This window comes from Pelophylax lessonae (genome assembly GCF_965119305.1).
Source record: "Pelophylax lessonae genome assembly, chromosome: 5".
Lineage (NCBI taxonomy): Eukaryota > Metazoa > Chordata > Amphibia > Anura > Ranidae > Pelophylax > Pelophylax lessonae.
This window is the reverse complement of record NC_138772.1, coordinates 357,466,416-357,487,598: the sequence shown is the minus strand read 5'-3', so window position 1 is coordinate 357,487,598 and position 21,183 is coordinate 357,466,416. Positions and strand designations below refer to the sequence as shown.

Here is a 21,183-nt window from a genome sequence, read left to right as displayed (position 1 = left end):
CATGGGGGCTGTCCTACTAGTGCAATACCCCCCTGCAATAGCCAACCCAATTCAGTTTGTCTTCTGCCTAGATTAGGAGTGGATAGGCTTCCCTGCGCTGGGGCTACAGTCTCAGCCTTCTTCTTTTTCATTAGGATTTCTTTTCTGAAAATGTCATTTTTCTTTACATTGCTAGCTTTTGTCAGCGCTAGTTTAGTTAGATCTTCGGATGAAGGCGGCGTTGCGGAGCTGGGAATAGGACTGACCGTCCTGGTTCTCCAGGACAGAGGGTCGGATGGAATCCCAGCCCGCCATCGAGCGTTTTGCGGGCTATGCGGCCTCATAAATGACCCATCCTTGTCCATCAGGGATGCAGCCCTGTGAGGGGGCTACCTCACTGGACACAGCATAGGTTCATCCGTGCATTCATAGTGTAGTTTTTGGCTGGCGGCACTCCCCTGCCATCTGAGGGTGGGCGGTTTCCCGCTTGATCTGAGGCACCCCACGCCATCGGTGCAGGTAAGTACACATTATGTGGGGCCTCTGGGGTCGGCAGTCCATGTGTGTCTGTGGTGTCCCCTGTGTCTGTGCGTTTTTGGGCTCCCTGTTCCGGGTCCCTGCGGGGGCACTTTTCTCTCACAGCTATGCTCTGTGGGGTTTTTTTGGGGGTCCCTATCCTACATGTCACTTAGGGTGCTTGAGGATGCAGACATTTGCGGCGACCGCTGCATGGTAACACACCGCCGGTCCGCCATTTTTAATGTGGGCAGCATGTCTGGCTTTGCTGTGGGCGCTCTGACAGCATGCTATGTAGTGTATTTTCACGCCATCCGGTGCCATCTTCTGTGTGGCAATGCGATCATTCCGAGCACATGTCGGCGGCCATCTTGCTGAAGCCTCCCATCAGTTTGCATAGGCATCCATTTTCCCTTGGCCTGCAGCCTGGCTCAGCCTCCAGCGGTGACATCACTTCCTCCCTTTTCACAGGAGACTCCGAAGGAGCTGGTAACACTTTGTGGGGTTCTGTCCTGCTGTTCTTTTTCCTGCCTTGCCTTGTGTGCCTTTCCTGGTCAGTCTTGTCCCTGTGGGGGTTCTGTATATCACAGTCTTATAGCGGTGTGCTGGGGAGGGTTCCGCAGCTCACTTAAAGGGCCAGGTTAAAAAAAAAAAAAACTTTTCTTTTCTACTATGGAATCCCAGGACAGCAAATTCCCGCCAGCCTTTGTGGGGGATTCAGGGTCATCTGCATCTTCTAACCAGACTGATTTGGCTGCTATTGTGGCAACTTTGGTGTCAAAAATGGATGTGCTGATGTCAGAACGTGCTGCTAGAAAAAGAGGATTTCCTTTTCTTCTGATTCTGAGTGTGACATGGTTGCTGTAGGTAGCGTGGCTCTTTCAGGGTCTCGCTCTTCTCAGGGACCCGCAAGAGTCTGAGGGGAAGGCGGAGGTCACAGGGGTGGATGACTCCCCCCCTGGGTCTCCCAAGGAACGCGCAGCTATGGATGAGTTGATCCTAGCGGTGAAGAAAACACTACATTTGGAGGATGAGCCCACTCCTCCGGGCGTTGTGTCCTCTTTTGGAACACACAGGACCCGCAAGACGGCGCAGGTTTTTCCTTGCCCCGTGGAATTTCACCATAAGGTGTCTGAGTTATGGCGTAATTTGAAGCACACCTTCGTGGTGCCTAAGAAGTTTCAACTTCTCTACCCTTTTGCGGCTACTACGGCTGCGCGCTGGTGTGTGCCTCCTCAAGTGGATCACACGGTGGCCAGGTTGAACAAGTCTACCCTGTTGCCCACTGAGGACTCCCCAGTGTTTCGGGATCCTACTGATAGGAGACTGGAGTCTCTTGCCCGTCATGCCTACACAGGGGCGGGTACTATGCTCAAGCCGATTTTTGCCTCTGTGATGGTGGCTCAGGCTGTGGCGGATTGGACCACGGTGCTCAAACGCACCCTCTTAGCCGACTCTGCCCCTACCACTACTGTGGCCATGGTGGAGCAGAGCAGATTCATCATGGGGTCATGTATTTGTGCGATGCGGCTCTGAATGAGGCCCCATTGGCAATACGCCTGTCCAGTGTCGCTGTGGTTAACCGTCGATTAATCTGGTTGAAGTGCTGGTCGGCTGACCAGAAGACCAGGAAGACGGTGGCTGACATCCCCTATGCGGGGTCTCGCCTTTTTGGGGAATCCTTGGACGAATTGGTTAAGGGTGTCACTGGGGGTAAGAGCACTCTGCTCCCCCAGAATCCCAAGGGCAAGTTTTTCCGCGGTAAGCGGGGCCCATCCTTTAAGCCTACTCAAGGGTCCTTTCGTGCCTTCAGGGCGCAGGACAAGGGGAAACCCTTCATGGGCCACGGGGGCCAGAAGAAGCCCTGGTTGGGTAAACAAAAATCCGGCCAGGCCGGTGCGGCGGCTCAGTCCGCCTCTGCCTGAAGGGGCGCCTTCACCCGTTACAGGGGTGGGGGGACGTTTGCGCGGTTTCCTACAACCTTGGCTGCTCCGAATCACGGACAGGTGGGTTCAGGAATCATTCGGTCAGGTTACAAGATCGAATTTCTTTCACGGCCGGCAAACAGATTTTTTCCCTCGAATCTTCATTTGACCCCAGGGCGGTTACAGGATCTGCATCAGGCAGTGCGGGATCTTCCCCCTCATCGGGACAGGTTTCGGGGTTACTATTCGAATCTGTTCACTGTGCCCAGAAAGGAGGGCAAAGTGCGTCCGATTCTGGACTTAAAAGCGCTGAACCGCTTCGTGCGCGTTCAAAAATTCCGCATGGAATCACTCCTTTCAGTGGTGGCCTCCCTTAATCCGGGAGAGTTCCTGGCTTCCATAGACCTGAAGAATGCGTATCTGCACATCCCCATTTTCGAGGGTCATCAGAGGTACCTCCGATTTGCTATCGCGGAGGATCATTACCAGTTTGTGGCGTTACCTTTCGGTCTCGCTTCAGCTCCAAGGTCTTGGCGCCTGTTCTGGGCCTGTTGCGGGCACAGGGCGTCGCGGTCTTGGGATACCTGGACGATCTCCTGTTAAGATCGAGTGCCAGTCAGGACCTGCTGCGCGATCTGTCCACTACGGTCCAGACGCTGCAGGAGTTCGGTTGGACGATCAACGTTCAGAAGTCGACCTTGTTGCCTTTGGTTCGTCTCCAGTATCTGGGAATGGTTCTGGACTCTGCTCAAGCAAAGGTGTTCTTGCCGGAGGACAAGCTCCGGACTCTGCAGGATGAGGTCAGGTCCCTCAGGGACAACGAATCCTCGTCACTCAGGACCTGTATGCGGTCCCTGGGGTTGATGGTCTCAGCCTTCGAGGCAATACCATTTGCCCAGTTTCACACGAGATCTCTTCAAGCGGAGATCCTCGCCAGGTGGGACAGACTACCTCAGTCCTTGGACCTGAGGGTGTCTCTGAGTACCCAGACCAGGATGGATCTCTTGTGGTGGCTTCGGGCCCTGGCGGTGTCGGACGGAAAATCCTTCCGGCCAATTCTGTGGACGGTAGTGACCACGGATGCCAGCCTGTTGGGCTCGGGTGGCGTCCTGGGCAACCTGTCTGCCCAGGGCACCTGGTCGAAGGAGGAATCCTCCTTTCTAATAAACATTTTGGAATTGAGAGCAATCAGGCTGTGCCTGCTCCATTGGTCGGATTGTCTTCAGGGCCGTCCTGTACGGGTGCAGACGGACAATGCCACTGCGGTGGCTTACATCAACCACCAAGGGGGCACCAAGGAGTGCCCGGGTGGTCCAGGAGGTAACCGGTATTCTGTCTTGGGCCAAGAATTATGTCCCAGCGTTGTCGGCAGTTCACATTCCGGGTGTGGAGAACTGGCAGGCCGACTATCTGAGCCGCCAGACCTTGGACCAGGGGGACTGGTCCCTACACCCCGAGGTGTTTCAAATGCTGTGTGCGAAGTGGGGATCCCCGGATGTGGATCTGTTCGCGTCTCGGCTGAACCACAAGGTGGAAAGATTCGTGGCAAGAAAGCGCGATCCTCTGGCAGACGCCTCGGATGCGCTGGTGGTGCCCTGGCGTTAGTATCGTCTGATATATGCCTTTCCTCCGCTTCAGCTGTTGTCCAGGTTCCTTCGCAGGTTGGCCTCGGAACCATCACTGGTGATTCTGGTGGCACCAGGCTGGCCTCGCCGGTCTTGGTACGCGGACATCATTCACCTGGCCGTAGAGCCTCTGTGGCGGCTGCCAATGCGAGAAGATCTCCTGTCCCAGGGACCGATCTTCCATCCTACTTTACGGTCGCTGGCTTTAACGGCCTGGCTGTTGAAAGCCAGGTCCTGAGAGACAGGGGTCTCTCCCCAGAGGTTATTCCTACTTTGATCAAGGCTAGAAAAGCCTCTTCTGGTAAGATTTATTACCGTACTTGGAAAGCTTATTTTGCCTGGTGTGAGTACAGGGGTTTCTCTCCTCGTTCTTACTCTGTGTCGAGAGTGTTAGCTTCCCTCCAAACTGGGGTGGACCAGCGCCTTGCGCTGGCACGATTAAAGGTCAGGTCTCTGCCCTGGCTGTTCTTTTCCAACGCCCTGTGGCGTCTCATTTCTTGATTCGCACCTTTATTCAAGGTGTGCGGCACTTGGCCCCTCCTAGGAAGGAGCCTTTGCCTCCATGGGACTTGAACTTGGTTCTGTCCGTGTTACCCGTTTGAAAACATCAGGGAAATCTCGTTGCCTATGTTATCAAAAAAGGTGGCTTTTTTGGTGGCGATCACCTCTGCTTGCAGGGTGTCTGAGTTGGCGGCCTTGTCTTGCCGCTCACCTTACCTGGTGGTTCATAAGGATAAGGTGGTCTTGCGACCTAATCAGTCCTTCCTGCCGAAGGTGGTTTCGGAATTTCACCTAAATGAGGACATTGTTTTGCCTTCGCTTTGCGCGAATCCCAAGCATCCTAAGGAGGTTCCTTTACATGCCCTGGATGTTGTCCGAGCGATCAGGGTCTACCTGTCGTCGACTGAATCCTTTCGAAAGTCGGATTCTTTGTTTGTTCTTCCTGAGGGACCTCGGAAGGGTATGGCTGCGTCTGCAGCAACCATTGCCAAATGGATCAGACAGACCATTATACAGGCCTATTCGTTGCGGGGACAGGTTCCTTCCTTCCCTGTCAAGGCGCACTCTACAAGGTCGATGAGTACGTCCTGGGCCTATCGGCATCAGGCCTCGGTGGCCCAGGTGTGCAAGGCTGCGACTTGGTCGTCGGCGCACACTTTCTCAAAATTCTACAAAATTGATGTTATGGCATCAGCTGATGCCTCTTTTGGCCGCAAAGTGCTCTGTGCGGCTGTTCCTTAGGGAACCCTAGTTTTATCTGGGTTCCTGGCTGTTGGGGTTTTTTCCCCTTTGGTTATTTGTTCTCCTGGGTTGTTGCTCACGTTGAGCCTTTGTTTTTTGTTACCCAGAAGGTTACCTTCTTGTACGTGTAAGGTTCCTTTCTCTGATGTGGGTACTACGTTGCCTTTCTGGCGGTTGCGTTGCCCACCCCTCATGTCTACACTGCTTTGGGACATCGTCATAAGTGAAGACTGTGTGAATGGGCGGCGACTGTCGGAGGATGTAAGAGAAAACTGAATTTTTGTAAAATCTTACCGTAAAATTCCTTTCTCTGAGTCCTCCGACAGTCGCTGCCCCCACCCCTCTTTTTGGGGTCTTTTTTATACACTTTCACTGCTTGCGACCAACTGAATTGGGTTGGCTATTGCAGTGGGGTATTGGACTAGTAGGACAGCCCCCATGGGTGTGACTAAGTAGATTTATTGTTCTTTTACAAGTCTTATGCCTAGAAACTCCTATGGAGATGAAGTCAATACTCCATAAGTGAAGACTGTGAGAATGGGCGGCGACCGTCGCAGGACTCAGAGAAAGGAATTTTACGGTAAGATTTTACAAAAATTCAGTTTTTTCATCCCTCAGGATCTCAAGACAAGGGATCAAAAGTCAGGGCCTCCATTGGAGGTTCCAAAAGGACCCGGTCTGGCATTCTTCTCGGCTCATAAGAGGCCTTTTCATCCCTCAGGGCCTCAGTCATTCAGTCTGGCTACAAGATGAAGTTTCAGTCTTATCCTCTGGAAAGGTTCTTCCCTTCTACTCTGCACTTACAGGTCGCTTACAGGGTCTCTGTAACAAATGCAAGACTTGTTACTTTAAGAGGTGATTGTTCCGGTCCCGACTTCAGAACTGTTTTAGGGGTTTTTACTCAAACCTCTTTACAGGTCGCAGGAAGGGAGGCAAGGTACGTCCAATTCTCGACCTTTCTGCACTAAACTGCTTTGTGTGGGTACAGAATTTCCGCATGAAGTTCATTCATGCAGTAGTGGCGTCCCTACATCAGGGGGTTTTCTTCTTGTTTCTATCGACATCAAGGATGCCTACCTGCACATTCTAATATGTGCCGGTCACCAACGCTTCCTCCGTTTTGCTGTGGGCGGGAAGCAATATCAGTTTTTGGCATTGACCTTTGGTCTCGCCTCCGCTCCTCGGTCTTCAAAAAAGTATTGACCCCGGTGCTGGAATTGTTTGAGTCAGCATGGATCACTGTACTGGGTTACCTGGGCAATTCCTCTTCTGCGAGCGGAGTCTCTGACTGCTCTGATGGATATCTGGAGTTTACTCTGCAAACTCTGAGGGAGTTTGATTGGATTCTGAATCTTCAGAATTCTGCTTTGATTCTGTCCTAAAAAATTGGACAGTGTAGGTCTGACTCTGGACTCGACGTCAGCCAGAGTATTTCTTCCTCTGGAAGAACTCCAGAGAGACAATTTAGCTTCTGTTGTTCAGCAAACGGTCATCCCTCCGGGTTTGCATGCGAGTGCTGGGCCTGATGGTGTTCACCTTCGAGTGAAATGGGACAAGGATCCAAGGTCTCTAGAGGTGGCTTTGTTCTCCGGCCCTTCGACAGGGAATATCCTTCTTCTCCCTCTACTGGAAGTTTGTTGCCACGGATGCCAGCCTTTCTGGGTGGGGAGGCGTCCCCAGCACAGATGTGCTCAGGGGGTTTGGACTCTGGCAGAGTCCAGACTGCCGATTAATGTACTGGAATTCCGAGCGATAGCGATCAGACTTGTCTGGCTTATTGGACAATTCGTCTTCAGGGGTGTCCGATACTAATTCATTCAGACAAGGCCACAGCTGTGGTCTATGTCAATCACCAAGGGGGCAAAAGAAGTGTCCTGGCGGCCCAGTAAGTAGCCGCCATTCTAATACGGGCTGCCGATTTGTTCCAGTCCTCTCAAACTCCTGCCATGACTCCTGTGTAGGATCGAGGCAGAAAGGATTCTGGTCATTCTAATGGCTCCAGACTGGCCTCGCTAGTCTTGGTACGTCGATCTGGTACAGCTGATCGCCGGCGCTCCTTGGGGACTTCCCCTCAGGGAGGATCTGCTGTCCCAAGGACCAATCTTCCATCCTGCTTTACAGTCAACTGGCTTTGAAGGCTTGGCTGTTGAATGCCAGGTGCTGAATGATGGATGTTTGTCTGAGTTGGAGATTCCTATGCTGTTGAAAGCTAGGAAATCTACTTCTAGGATGATCTACCGCTGTACGTGGAAGACGTACATTGCGTGGTGTGAGTCTCTTGGGGTTCATCCTCGTTCCTTCTCAGTGGATCGAATATTAACCTTCCTTCAACGCGGGATGGAACAGCAATTGGCCTTGAGTACCATCAAGGGCCAGGTATCAGCTTTGGCATTTTTTTTTTTACAACAACCTTTGGCCACACACTCCCTGGTGCATACCTTTCTTCAGGGTGTCTGACATTTGGTTCCTTCAGTGTGGGCTCCGTTGCCACCTTGGGATCTTAATTTGGTGCTTTCAGCTCTACAGAAGCCTCCCTTTGAAGAAATTTGGGAGCTTTTCTTGCTTTTGCTGTCCCAGAAGGTGGCCTTTTTTAGTGGCTTTCACCTCTGCGTGCAGGGTTTTAGAACTGTCGGTGTTATCCTGTCGCTCACCTTATGGTGATTCACAAGGATAAGGTGGTGCTTTGACCCTGTCCACCATTCTTACCTAAGGTGGTCTCTGACTTTCATTTGATTGAAGACATTGTGTTGCCTTCCCTGTGTCCTAGGCCTAAACATTCGAAGGAAACTGCCTTGCATGCCTTGGATGTGGTCTGGGCAATTAGGGCTTACCTGGCAGCTATGGAATCTTTTAGGAAGTCAGAATCTCTATTGTGCTCTCGGATGGACCTCACAAAGGATTGTCCGCTTCCTCTGCAACCATTTTCAGATGGATCAGACAGATGGTGGTTCAGGCCTATTCCATCAAGGGTCAGGTTCCTCCTTTCCCTGTCAAGGCGCACTTTATTAGGGCGCCTAGTGCCTCCTGGGCTTTCCGTCATCATGCGTCAGTGACGCAGGTTTGAAAGTCGACCACCTAGTCATCGGTCCAAACTTTTACAAAGTTTTGGGATTTGTTGGCATCTGCGGATGCTTCTTTTGGCCACAAGGTTTTGCACGCTGCTGTTTAGAGGACATGGTCCTCTTTGAGGGTGCATTGTTTTTCAGGTGAGCTTCAGTTGTTTATGGTAGAGCTCTATGTTTCCTGATTGGCTATGGTTAGCCTGGGGAATTTTTTCTGATATTTTTCCCACCCCTCATGTTTAACACTGCTTTGGGATGTCCCAATGGTTAAGAAGAATCAAACTGTGTCCGTCAATGAACGAAAGCCAAATGGGGATTTTTGACTTAACATATTTGATTGTTGAAACACATTTTAAGAATGGGGATATGGCAAAATGGTGTTTTTATTGTTTTAATATTAATGATAAAATAAGCATTACTGACTGGAATTTAAATTTGTTTACACTGTAAGTGTTTCAAATGCTCTTCGTTGCCTTTTCAACTTAATGTAAATTGAACTGAAGACAAAACTTGAGCCAGTGTGATGTTTTATATAAACAGAATGCCACATAACCAAAGGGAACAATTAACATGATAAAATATGCTATATAAATATGTGAATTGTGCTTCTGCCTTGTCTTCCAGATACAAATGCATATTCATGGCTCGTTTTTCAGATTTTGTTTGTCTTCTTCCTTGTAGGTAAAGTGCAAGTAAAAAGTTCAGATATCCAAGTTGGAGACCTTATTATAGTGGAAAAGGTAATAACTGCAGATCATTGTTAAACACATAGTATATTTTCTTAGATATGCTTAGAACTTGGTCAGTCAAAGAAGTGATCAAATAATGTGGTGCAAGTGGAGTTTGTGGTCAAGAAATAAATATAGAAATTTTTATTTTGGAACACAGGTTACTGAACAGACTATTGCACAAATATCTTTGCATTACCTTTCCAGGGTCCAGTGTACTCAAAACCCCAAAATTTCAAAGCTTTCTATGTCTTGAGTTGTCTGCTTCCTACTGCATGTTCCTGTTGGCTGGTAAGACTTTCCATCTTAGTGATAGGTGGAAAAAAATGTAAAAAAACTTGCAAGAGAAGGCAGGCAAACTCTCAACAGTGGAGATATTACAATTTTATTTTGGTAATCCCTAGGATTTTTGGCACTCTGGAGTACTGTAAGGGTATGTACAAGCACGGCTAGGTGCCTGCACTGTAGTGCTGTAGCTTTATTACCCTTAAAGGTTTTCTGTATTAAAATCATGATTTACTGAATGCTTTATGATGGTCTTTTTGCAAGAAAGCAATGGTTGTGAAGCAATTATATTGTTTTTTTTTTTTTTTTTTTTTAAATATTTGGGGTTTTCCGAAAGTTAAGATCCAGAAGTAACTGCATTGCAGTTTAAAATTTCAGCCGTTTCAATTTCTAGATGACAGAATGTCTACAGTGGCTGTAGTGGTTATACAAATATATATAATTATTTTGGGGTAACAGGCTGAAAGCTGATGGGAACCAGTTCAAAACTCTAACATAACATACTTATGTTCTTATGCAAATATCTTTTTTGGGGGGGCATGCCTCTCTAATGCTCAGGATTAGCATCAGGTTGATCAGACACCAAGCACTGCATTCTGTCAGGACGGGGTGTATTCAATACTTTCTCAGCATTTTGAGGAGGCTAGGACAATAATGCAGGCAATACCTGAGTAAAGCTGAAAGTATAATTTGGCATTGTAGGGCCCATTCACACCGTATGTGTTGGGTTGTGCTGAGCAGCCTTGCCCAATGCAGTCCCAAGGCATAGGCAATGCAATTTGGGCTTCATTACAACACATTGGCACTGTTTCCTTCACAGTGTACACCAGCGACTGTAATAAAGCATGCCCGCTGGTGGGAATGAGCCTTTTTGGTGCCTGTTGTTAAGTAGTAAATACCGTTTTTTTATTCATACAGTACAGGACACATGCTCATTTAAGTCTTGATTATGAGTTATATTCTGCAATCCCCAGGTGCTTACACTGTCAAACAAAGTGGTTAGATTATCTAGTATAACCCATCCCACACCCAGCAATCTGCAGTTGTTTGCCAGAGTTCTTAGGTGATGGATGACTTCTCTCTACTGAGAGCACATTTCTGGCTTGTAATTTCTGATATTACTGGATGATTGAAGAATATGCAAGGTTCTGGTGGGTTCTCTCCTGGGAAGGAGCTAGTACCCTGCTTTAGGAAGTCTATGCTTTGCCCCTTCCACTGTGGGAGCTGTCCCAACCACACCCACACCCCAGTACTCCACCCCCAAAGCCTGGGTAGAGAATGTGGACACCAAGCTCCTTGCCCTGGGTACAGAGGGGTGGGCAGCAGGATTACCTTAGGATGGGAGTGGTGTGTCACGGCCTGCTCCCAGGTTGAAATACATTTAAATAGTTTATAGCAGCCATGGCTTAGCATACGCTACTTTAAATGGTTTGTTGTGACCAGGCATGCTAGGAAGGTTGTGAAGTAATCCGTGTGACATATTCAGGAGGGCAATTGCCCGTTCTATTTGCCCTCTGTAGGGGATTCTTAGCCTTCTCCTTGACTCCAGGTGCCATCGCTAGTACATTATTCTCTAGGAAACATGCACAGAACAGCTCTGGATTGTAATCCAGGTCTCTGTATTAGCCTTCACCAGCTTATCCAACAGCCTTTAGTAATGGATCACAGAACGGCTGCACTACTTCTGCTCTCTAACAACTGTCTAACAACTGCACTGATCAAGGTTGTGAGTATCCTACAGAGGATCCTCCACCCTCATGGCACAAGTTAGACAGAAAGGAAATGAGATGGGGGCAGACTACCACACACAGTGTACAAGAGCAATGAGCAAGTTATTCAGAATTCCCCTCAAAACAATGCACCTGGGCTTTTGGACCACAGTTTACACCCCTCTGATCCCGCCTTATCTCTATGGGTTCTCCCCATTCCTCATTTTTTAATTAGGGGGAAAGTATCAGCTTCCATGGCAGACCTGATGAGGAAAGTTCCTCTGCTCTGATAAAGACTGCAAGGCACACATAGTGTAAGTGTTTCAGGAAACTTCCCTACTGAGTCATTGCCTGACTCGTCCATTGCAGCAGTGTTGCTACCTGATGAAGATGAGGAGAGGGAGAGAGATGTGGAGGTGGAAGGTGAATCCTTGAAATCTGAGAACTCCTCCCAGGAGGATGGACAGTAACTCTCAATCACTGCTAACCTGAAAAGAACCATTATGCCATAATGTTTCTAGTGGATGAGGTGCACTCCTGTTTGATGCTTGATCCTTCCTCACCTGCTGGACATAAAGTCACTATAGTATATGTAGAGCAATCTCTTCCAAAGTCTAAGAAATCTTCTAGGTCCTTTCTGGTTAACCTGTTATTACAGGATGTTCTTAGTGAAAATGGACCATGGCCAGACAAAGTGTATACTCCTCCTAGAAAGTTTGTAGAACAGTACCCAGTGGTGGAGGCCCTAGAATAAGATGGTAAGTGGAAAGTGCCTGGCGTAGTTTTAGCTATTTCCTGTATCAACAAATACCTTACAGTTCCTGTTAAGGATTTCTCAACGACTCAGTGGGCAAAAGTTTTGAAACCCTCCTCGAAGCCTCTTTTGCTCTGTTGAGCTTTGCCGTGCAACCATTTGTGGTTTTTGTGGTGGTTTGCCAAACTCTGACAGCCTAGATCAAGTGCAAGGCAAGCAACCACAAGCAATCCTGACCAATCCCTTGGTGCTCCAAAAACCGGCACACTTCCTAGGAGCCTTGCACTATTGAGTGGACAGTTTGACTACAAATGCATAGGATCCTCTGGCTGTGGAATTGGTCTGCGGAGATTGTTTGTAAGAAACATTTACAAAAACAATTGAGTACAATTGTCTGTGATACTTTTTTATTTCCAGTAACATCCTAAATTTCAGGACAAGCTTTTGTTGAGTACCATCTTCTTCAATGTCCAAGCAGCAGGGACCTTTAAGATTACAGGATTATACAGCTGTACCTACAGTAATGTTGTGTACCTCATCCAATGCAAAAAACGAAACAAAGGATCTTGCGTTGGCTAAGCAGGACAGACATCTCAAAAAGAATGAATTTACACAGACAGATCATTAAGGAACATATGGAAGATGATTTCTGATTACCTGTGGGACATCAGTCTCACAACCAGTAAACATTATGGAGGACATTAATGTTTTGGCCCTTAAAGGGAACTTCAAAACTACTCAGGAAAGTAAAACGTTTGAACCAATGATAATTCTATTTCATGCAAAAGGTGATGAAATAAATGTGGATCTCAGCTTTCAAAATCACTACTACGCAGTTTTGCAACCTCCCTCACCTCAAGTAAGAAACATTTAAAAAGGATTGCGTTTCACACAGAATTACTTTTTGGAGAGCCTCTAGACACCTTTATTAGGAAGTCATGGACAGAAAGAGCACTCCCTTCCTAGTAAGATTAAAGCTAAAGGTGTCCATGGCAATGTCTGTCAATTTTGCATTTCTGGAAGAGTTCTTTTCATTCCTCCCAGACCTTCAATTCAACAGTAAGTTCTGGACACAAGTCCTGGACATCTAAGCCAGCCAGTTCTGGAGCCAAGGTCTCCTCACAATAAAGGGGCACCCCACTCTCACAAGTGGTTAATATATCTTGGCCTTTTCAACTACCTGGGCTCAGGGCATTTGACATTTTTGTCCTCGGTCTGTAATTGCATTCTTGTACCCAAGGAGAATTTCTAGATTTGATAGACATCAAAAATGCATATTTACACATTTACACCCCCCCCCAGCCCCCCACAATATTGGTTTCTGCAATTTATTGTGGGTGAGCAGCATTTTCAACTTGAGGCTCTTCCTTTTGGCTTTGTCCTGTCCATAGCCCCTCAAATCTTTACCAAGGTGCTTTCCCTATTTAGCATCATGCATTGCTCTCAGTGAATCCACATTATCAGTTATCCGGACGAATTTCTTTTGAAGGATCATTGGCAGCCAGTTTGCAGCAAATGATACAGACACTTCAGAGCTTTAAGTGGATATCCAACTTAAGGAAATCTGCATTGAAGCCAACCCACTGCTTGGGAGTACTTGGGCCTGATCTTGGACACAGACCATACTTCAGTGTTTCTTCAGCAGGTAGAAGGGTTGACCCTTTGACCTCATATCTGGACCCTATGCTCCAAAAAGATTTCAGTGGTCTGGCTGTACATGAGGGTATTGGGACGCATGGTTGCATCATTCAAGGTCAGTCATGTTCGCACAGTTTCAATAGGGGGATAGATTCCCTCAGTCTCTGAATAGGCCCATGTGCCTATGCCCCAAGGCTGATGAAATCTCTGACCTGGTGGCTGACTAGCCATGCACTGGAATTGGGGGAAGTCTTTCTCCTGTTAAACTAGACTGTTCTCCCTGTCAGGCTGATGTGGCCTAGGGACAGCTGTAAAAGGGATGTACTTGTCAAGGAAGCCCAGACTTGCCATTAACATTCCCAAACTAAATGGCCATACACACAGGTCGAATATCGGGCGGCATTGGCTGGCTCAGTCAGTTTAGCCGGCTTCTGTCGAAGGGGCATGAACAAAAAGGTCTGCGATCAGTATCCAATCAGTCCTTTCAGCCAATAGCACTGACCGGTGTGGTAAGATGGCGGGGAATAGTTCAACGGGGAGAGATCACTGTGTTAACCACTTCAGGACTGGAAGATTTTCCCCCTTAATGACTAGGCCATATTTTGTGATTCGACACTGCGTTACTTTAATGGACAATTGCACGGTTGTGCAACGCTGTACCTCAATAAACTTGTTGTCCTTTTTTTCCCAAAAATAGAGCTTTCTTTAGGTGGTATTTGATCACCTGTGCTATTTTTATTTTTTGCGCTATAAACAAAAAAAGAGCGACAATTCTGAAAAAAAAAAAAAAAACAATATTTTTCACATTCTGCTATATAATATTGTCAAAAAAAAAATTTAAAAATCTAAATTTTTTAACATTTTAGGCCAATTTATTTACTGCTACATATTTTTGGTAAAAAAAAAAAATTGCAATCAGCGTATTTTTATTGGTTTGCACAAAAGTTATCGCGTCCACTATCTACGGGAAAGGTTTATGTAATTTTTATTGTTTTTTTTTTACTAGTGATAGCGGCGATCTGCGATTTTTAGCAGGACTGCGACATTGCGGCAGATAGATCGGACCCATAACTGACATTTTTGACACTTTTGGGGGTACCGGTGACATTACTACAGTAATCAGTGCTAAAAATATGCACTGTTACTGTAATTATGACACTGGCAGGTTAAAATTGTGGGTGATCAATGGGTTAAATGTGAGCCTAGGGGAGCGATTCTAACTGTGGGGGCGTGGCTTGTGAAATGATCATAGAGACCTGTGATCCTATATAGAAGGATCACAGGGGCTCTATGATCATTCCAGGGAGAAGAATGGTCAGCTGTGTTTACAACAGCTGACCGTTCTTCTCTCTCAGCGAGGAGCGTTCGCGGGTGTCAGGCGGCAATCGGAGCCGCCTGACCCGTGCATCGGCTTCCCCGCGCGCTTGCCCCCTAGCTGCCTGCGTGCGACCGACATAGGTCTACATCGATTCGCGCAGCAGAGCCACATTGCCGCAGTAAAAAGGCGGCGGCCGGTCGGGAATCGTTTAACATCAAATTGCTAGTACAGCATCTCCTCCCGAGCTCTTCAGTTATTTCGAATGAAAAAAACTAATAGTTTGTACTAGGCTTAAAGTGATATTAAAATCTTTTTTTTTTTTTAAATAACAAAGATGTTATACTTACCTGCTCTGTGCAGTGGTTTTGCACAGAACAGCCCAGATCCTCCTCTTCTCGGGTCCATCGCTGGCTCTCCTAGCCCCTTCTTCCTGCCCCCCCCCCCCCACAGCAAGCAGCTTGCTATGAGGGCACCTGAGCCAAGCAGCTGCTCTGTGTGTCCATTTAGACATGGAGCCGCGGCTCGGCCCCACTAGCCCTCTCTCCTTATTGGCTCACTGGCTTTGATTGACAGTGAAGAGGGAGAGTCCCGGACAGCCGAGGCTCTCGTGCAGCATCGCTGGATCGAGATGGGGCTCAGATTAGTATTAGAGGTGCACTGAATGGAAATTTTAAAATCGAAAATGCAGGAGGCACTTGGCCGAAAACCGAAAATGACATTTTTTAAAAAAAATTATATTTTTATATATAATTTTATTATATTTGACTTTTGAATTAAAGCGGAGTTCCGGGCACAGAAATGATTTTTCAATAAACATACCCCCGGGACAGTCAGGGCTAGTACATTCCACAATGGCTAGCCTCTGATCTGTCCCGGTTCGCACTTACCTTTTAGAAGAAATACTTACTTATAAAATTTCTTCCACACCGTTTCCATCTCTCTTGTGGGCAGCTGAAGCCGGCGCGGTCCTCTTCGGCATCTTCTTCCGCGTCTTCTTGTCCCAGAATGCGCCTGCACCGCCCCCTCCCGTCACTTCCGGAAGTGACGAGCGGGGCCGGTGTTGTCGCATTGATTCCTGGGAGCGATGACGTACAGCTCCCAGGAATAAGTGCAAGCCAGGAAGTGACGGCGGAGCCGCGGCGCTGAGGGAGGAAGTGAAGACTAGGTGAGTATCTTCGATCTTCAATTACAAGGTGAGTTTTTTAAAAAAAAAAAAAACCTAACTATCCAATTCCTTTTCAGGTAAAGGGGAACAAGCGGACGGGCACAAAAAAAAATATCGATTTTGTGCCCGGAACTCCGCTTTAATAATCAGCAATTTAAATCAGAATCAAGAAAAATGTATCTCTTTAAATTCTTTGTATGACTTCACAGGCTTCCATTGTGGTGTTAAAAATCCTGCTTTTTTGGTCAGTTAAAAAAACGCACCTCCCCGTTGAGATGCATTGAACGCATCATTAACGCACCAGTGTTACAATTTTGATGTGGTTTTTGAGTCACGTGACTTATGAAAAACACACCATAAGCACAGTAAAATCGTGGTTAAATTGGCACACAATTTTGAATTCGCTAAAAAATCGGGGCACAATGTCCCAAAAATTGCGCCAAGAACATGTGCATTTTTGCACCAATGTCGTTTGCATTTTTGGTGCCATTATCGGGACCTTTTTCTCTTATCGGCCGAATACCCATAACACCATTTTCGGCCGATATGTTTCGGTGGGCAAAATTTCGGTGCATCTCCAGTAAGTATTAGGGGAGCTTCTGCACACAGAAGATATTTTATCTTAAAAAAAAAAACATCTGCCAATTTAAGGGCCATTAGCCTATTTTTGCTGTGGTGGACCAACCAGCTTCAGAGGTGACAGACAAAGGGTCAGTCTGACAGTGCTACAACCATGGCATACATCAGTCATCAGGGTGGCACCAGAAGCCATGCGGCTCTACAATTAGTGGATCGACAACTATGGCTTGGGCAGTTATGCATTTTCTAGTCCTATCTGCAGTCCATGTTGCTGAAGTAGACAATTGGCAGGTGAACTTTGAGTCATCAACACCAGGATACAGGGGAATAGTTTCTTCACTCCTAGGTGTTTTGGGACATCGTAGGTATTGGTCAATTTTTTAAAACTATTAAAAGTTTATGAACTTATATTTTTATTCTTTTTAGTTATTTGTAAAGCATTTCTTTTTCTAATACAAATTAAAACTGAATGAAGAGTGCTTCCATGATATATTGTTAACAAACATTGGATCGCTTTTAAATAAGGATGCTTACTACTGTCTGTTGACTTGTTGACTACTTTGATCTGTCTGAAAACTCATATGAGTCTATATTTGTTAGGGAAGATCAGAAAGGAGGGCACATCCTTATTTATTAAGCTATTTGTTTAATTTTATCTCCTGCTATTCATTTCCCGATTTAGCCATTTAACCGGTTGCCGACCGCCGCACGACTATATACTACGGCGGTCAGCCCCGGCCAGGCAGAGTGACGTATGGGTACGTCACCTGCCTGTCACTGACTTGAGAGCCAATTGCGGGCGGGCGCGCACCTGCCGAGGCTCGTTCACTGACAAGTCAGTGCGTGTGACCGGCGGACCCGATGTCCGGCGGTCACACTACGATCGCTCTGGTGAAGGGAGAAAGGCGGAGCGGCTTATGTAAACAAGCCGCCCGTCATTCTCCCTGGTGTAAAAATGAAGATCAGACGGTTCTACTATGTAGGACCGTTGATCTTTGTTTTTACACCAATAGCCATGTCCCTATACAGTTAGAATCACGCCCCTAGGACACACTTAACCCCTCCCTCTCCAATACAGTTAACCCCTTCCCTGCCAGTGTCATTTTTGCAGTAACAGTGCATATGTATAGCACTGATTACTGCAGTAATGTCACTGGTAACCCCAAAAGTGTCAAAAATGTCAGTCAAGGGTCCGATCTGTCCGCCGCAATGTCGCAGTACCCAAAAAAAATCGCAGATCGTCGCCATTACGCGTTAAAAAAAAAACACCAAAAATGACAAAAATCTTTCCCTTCGTTAGTAAACGCGATAACTTTTGCGTAAACCAATCAAAATACGCTTTTTGCTATTTTTTTTACCAATATGTAGCATAAAACAAATTGGCCGAAAATGTTAAAAAATTTAGATTTTTACATTTTTTTTGGGGAATTTCATATAAAAAAATGTGAAAAATATTGTTATTTTTGCAAAATTGACGCTCTTTTTTTGTTTATAGCGCATGATCAAAAAATCGCACAGGTTATCAAATACCACCAAAAGAAAGCTCTGTTTGTGGGAAAAAAAGGACATCAAATTCGTTTAGGTACAGCGTCGCACGACCGTGCAATTGTCCGTTAAAGTCACGCAGTAAAAAATCGCAAAAAACCCCCTGGTCTTTTAGCAGCCAAATCCTCCGGGGTTTAAGTGGTTAACATCTTACCAGATGGCTTGGAGAAGGCCTGTAGTCTTCTGGTTGCAAGTGGTAAATTTGAAATATGCGTATGTATGTTTTTCATATTTACATGTCATGGTTTATTTAATACTTTTGTTTTTTTGCTTGTCATACTTCAGATGACCACCTAATCGTATTTGGTGTCTCATGCAATGTTAATTAATGTGCCCAACAAAAAGAAATCATTAGTGAAGTCCCTAGTAATACCTTGTTTCCAAACATTCTGTTAGCAAATATCTATACAGTAGTGTGCAGGTATGGCTACAATTGTAAAGATTGTATAGAACATTGGTCAGTAGATTCATGTTTTCTATTATAAGAGTTCCTTTACTGATTATTGCAATGGCAAAGGAGCTGATCTTAGCATTTGACTAGAAGATGCATCAACAGCATTTCAACGGTGAAATTAATGAGTCATTTCAGAGGACGATCCATATGTTTACAACTAAAGCAAACAGTCTGTGTGAAGTGTTCAATTTTCATGCCACAAAGAAAAGACTTAGTTTTAAGCACCTGGTTATTTTTCAAGCCAATCTAACATCCTAATTACTAGGGGAGACATAATAGTGCATGGCTGACTTTGATTGTATATTAAACAGACATAACAGTATTTAAAATTCAGAAGAAAAAATATGCAAGTTGGACTAGTATATGTCTCAATGTTTACTAAACTATTTGTAAAAATCATGAAGAAGTTTGATACTTATATTTATGTAACTCTATTGAAGCATTTTTTTCATTTAACGCTTTTACCTACATTCAGGCTGTTTTTTCTTAGGTGCATGCATTGTTCAAAGCTTACTGAATAGCCAATTAAACCGTCACACTACCCAAAAGGGATTTTTCATTTTTACCTTGAATTTAGAGGGTTTATCCATCCACAACTTCTTGCAACTCTTTCAGACTGATATGTTTCCCCACAGAGGGCAAGTGTCCCGTTCTGCAGTCCTGGGAAAGACAGGCTTTTCCACTCAGACTATGGTTGCTTTGAAAGGAAAACAAACCTAAGACACTGAACAACGTTTGCTCCGAAATGGAATGTATTTAGCTAATTTAAACTTACGATTCACTTGGGTTTTAAATATTATAAAAATACCAGTAGCATTGGCTGTAGAAAGCTGTAGCTGTAGAATGAGTTATGCAGCATTTTTGCAGTAGCCTTTTTCAGTGTTTTGCATCATTTTTTTTTTAGCGTTTTTCAGCTTTTAGAGTAAGAGTGTTTTTACAGCTGAAAAACTCCTAAAACCCACTAGTTCTGGGTTTTTTTTCCAGCCAGAAAATGCTCATGCCAATAAACGCTGATAACAGCCTATGTGTGCATGGACACATAAGATAACATGCTGGGGAGTTTACTGGCTGCAGAAAAAACATCTAAAGCCAAAAACAGCAGCTTTAAAAAAACCTCCAGTGTGCATGAGGCCAGGAAAGTAGGGTAGAAGCGGGGAATAATTTCTGATTTGTTTATATTTTATTATTTGGTTGATCTTAATTGGTGAAAGGGCAAAGTGTTAAAATATGCAAGTCATTTGTCTGAAGCTAGCTGTATCATAACTGACTTCTCATACAGCTCTAGCTTTATTTTGTGTAGTGTTTAGTTTGCATGTTTCAGGTGGATGTTTCAAGTTGTGTGTGTATGTACAGGTCCTTCTCAAAAAATTAGCATATTGTGAAAAAGTTCATTATTTTCTGTAATGTACTGATAAACATTAGACTTTCATATATTTTAGATTCATTACACACAACTGAAGTAGTGCAAGCCTTTTATTGTTTTAATATTGATGATTTTGGCATACAGCTCATGAAAAACTAAAATTCCTATCTCAAAAAATTAGCATATTTCTTCCGACCAATAAAAAAAAAAGTGTTTTTAATACAAAAAAGTCAACCTTCAAATAATTATGTTCAGTTATGCACTCAATACTTGGTCGGGAATCCTTTTGCAGAAATGACTGCTTCAATGCAGCGTGGCATGGAGGCAATCAGCCTGCGGCACTGCTGAGGTGTTATGGAGGCCCAGGATGCTTCGATAGTGGCCTTGAGCTCATCCAGAGTGTTGGGTCTTGTGTCTCTCAACTTTCTCTTCACAACATCCCACAGATTCTCTATGGGGTTCAGGTCAGGAGAGTTGGCAGGCCAATTGAGCACAGTAATACCATGGTCAGTAAACCATTTACCAGTGGTTTTGGCACTGTGAGCAGGTGCCAGGTCGTGCTGAAAAATGAAATCTTCATCTCCATAAAGCTTTTCAGCAGATGGAAGCATGAAGTGCTCCAAAATCTCCTGATAGCTAGCTGCATTGACCCTGCCCTTGATAAAACACAGTGGACCAACACCAGCAGCTGACATGGCACCCCAGACCATCACTGACTGTGGGTACTTGACACTGGACTTCAGGCATTTTGGCATTTCCCTCTCCCCAGTCTTCCTCCAGACTCTGGCACCTTGGTTTCCGAATGATATGCAAAATTTGCTTTCATCCGAAAAAAGTACTTTGGACCACTGAGCAACAGTCCAGTGCTGCTTTTCTGTAGCCCAGGTCAGGCGCTTCTGCCGCTGTTTCTGGTTCAAAAGTGGCTTGACCTGGGGAATGTGGCACCTGTAGCCCATTTCCTGCACACGCCTGTACACGGTGGCTCTAGATGTTTCTACTCCAGACTCAGTCCACTGCTTCCGCAGGTCCCCCAAGGTCTGGAATTGGTCCTTCTCCACAATCTTCCTCAGGGTCCGGTCACCTCTTCTCGTTGTGCAGCGTTTTCTGCCACACTTTTTCCTTCCCACAGACTTCCCACTGAGGTGCCTTGATACAGCACTCTGGGAACAGCCTATTCGTTTAGAAATTTCTTTCTGTGTCTTACCCTCTTGAGGGTGTCAATGATGGCCTTCTGGACAGCAGTCAGGTCGGCAGTCTTACCCATGATTGCGGTTTTGAGTAATGAACCAGGCTGGG

General features: G+C 45.9%; 1 protein-coding gene across 2 annotated transcripts in view; it reads left to right on the top strand.

The window, feature by feature from the left end:
• The window catches only part of ATP9B (ATPase phospholipid transporting 9B (putative)), a 578,806-nt gene that overhangs the window by 154,480 nt on the left and 403,143 nt on the right, over positions 1-21,183 (top strand). For both annotated transcript variants that reach the window (XM_082258664.1, XM_082258663.1), the window contains exon 6: positions 9,031-9,089. In XM_082258664.1, coding sequence (XP_082114790.1) covers positions 9,031-9,089 — 59 coding nt within the window. The remainder of the gene's footprint in view (positions 1-9,030; positions 9,090-21,183) is intronic.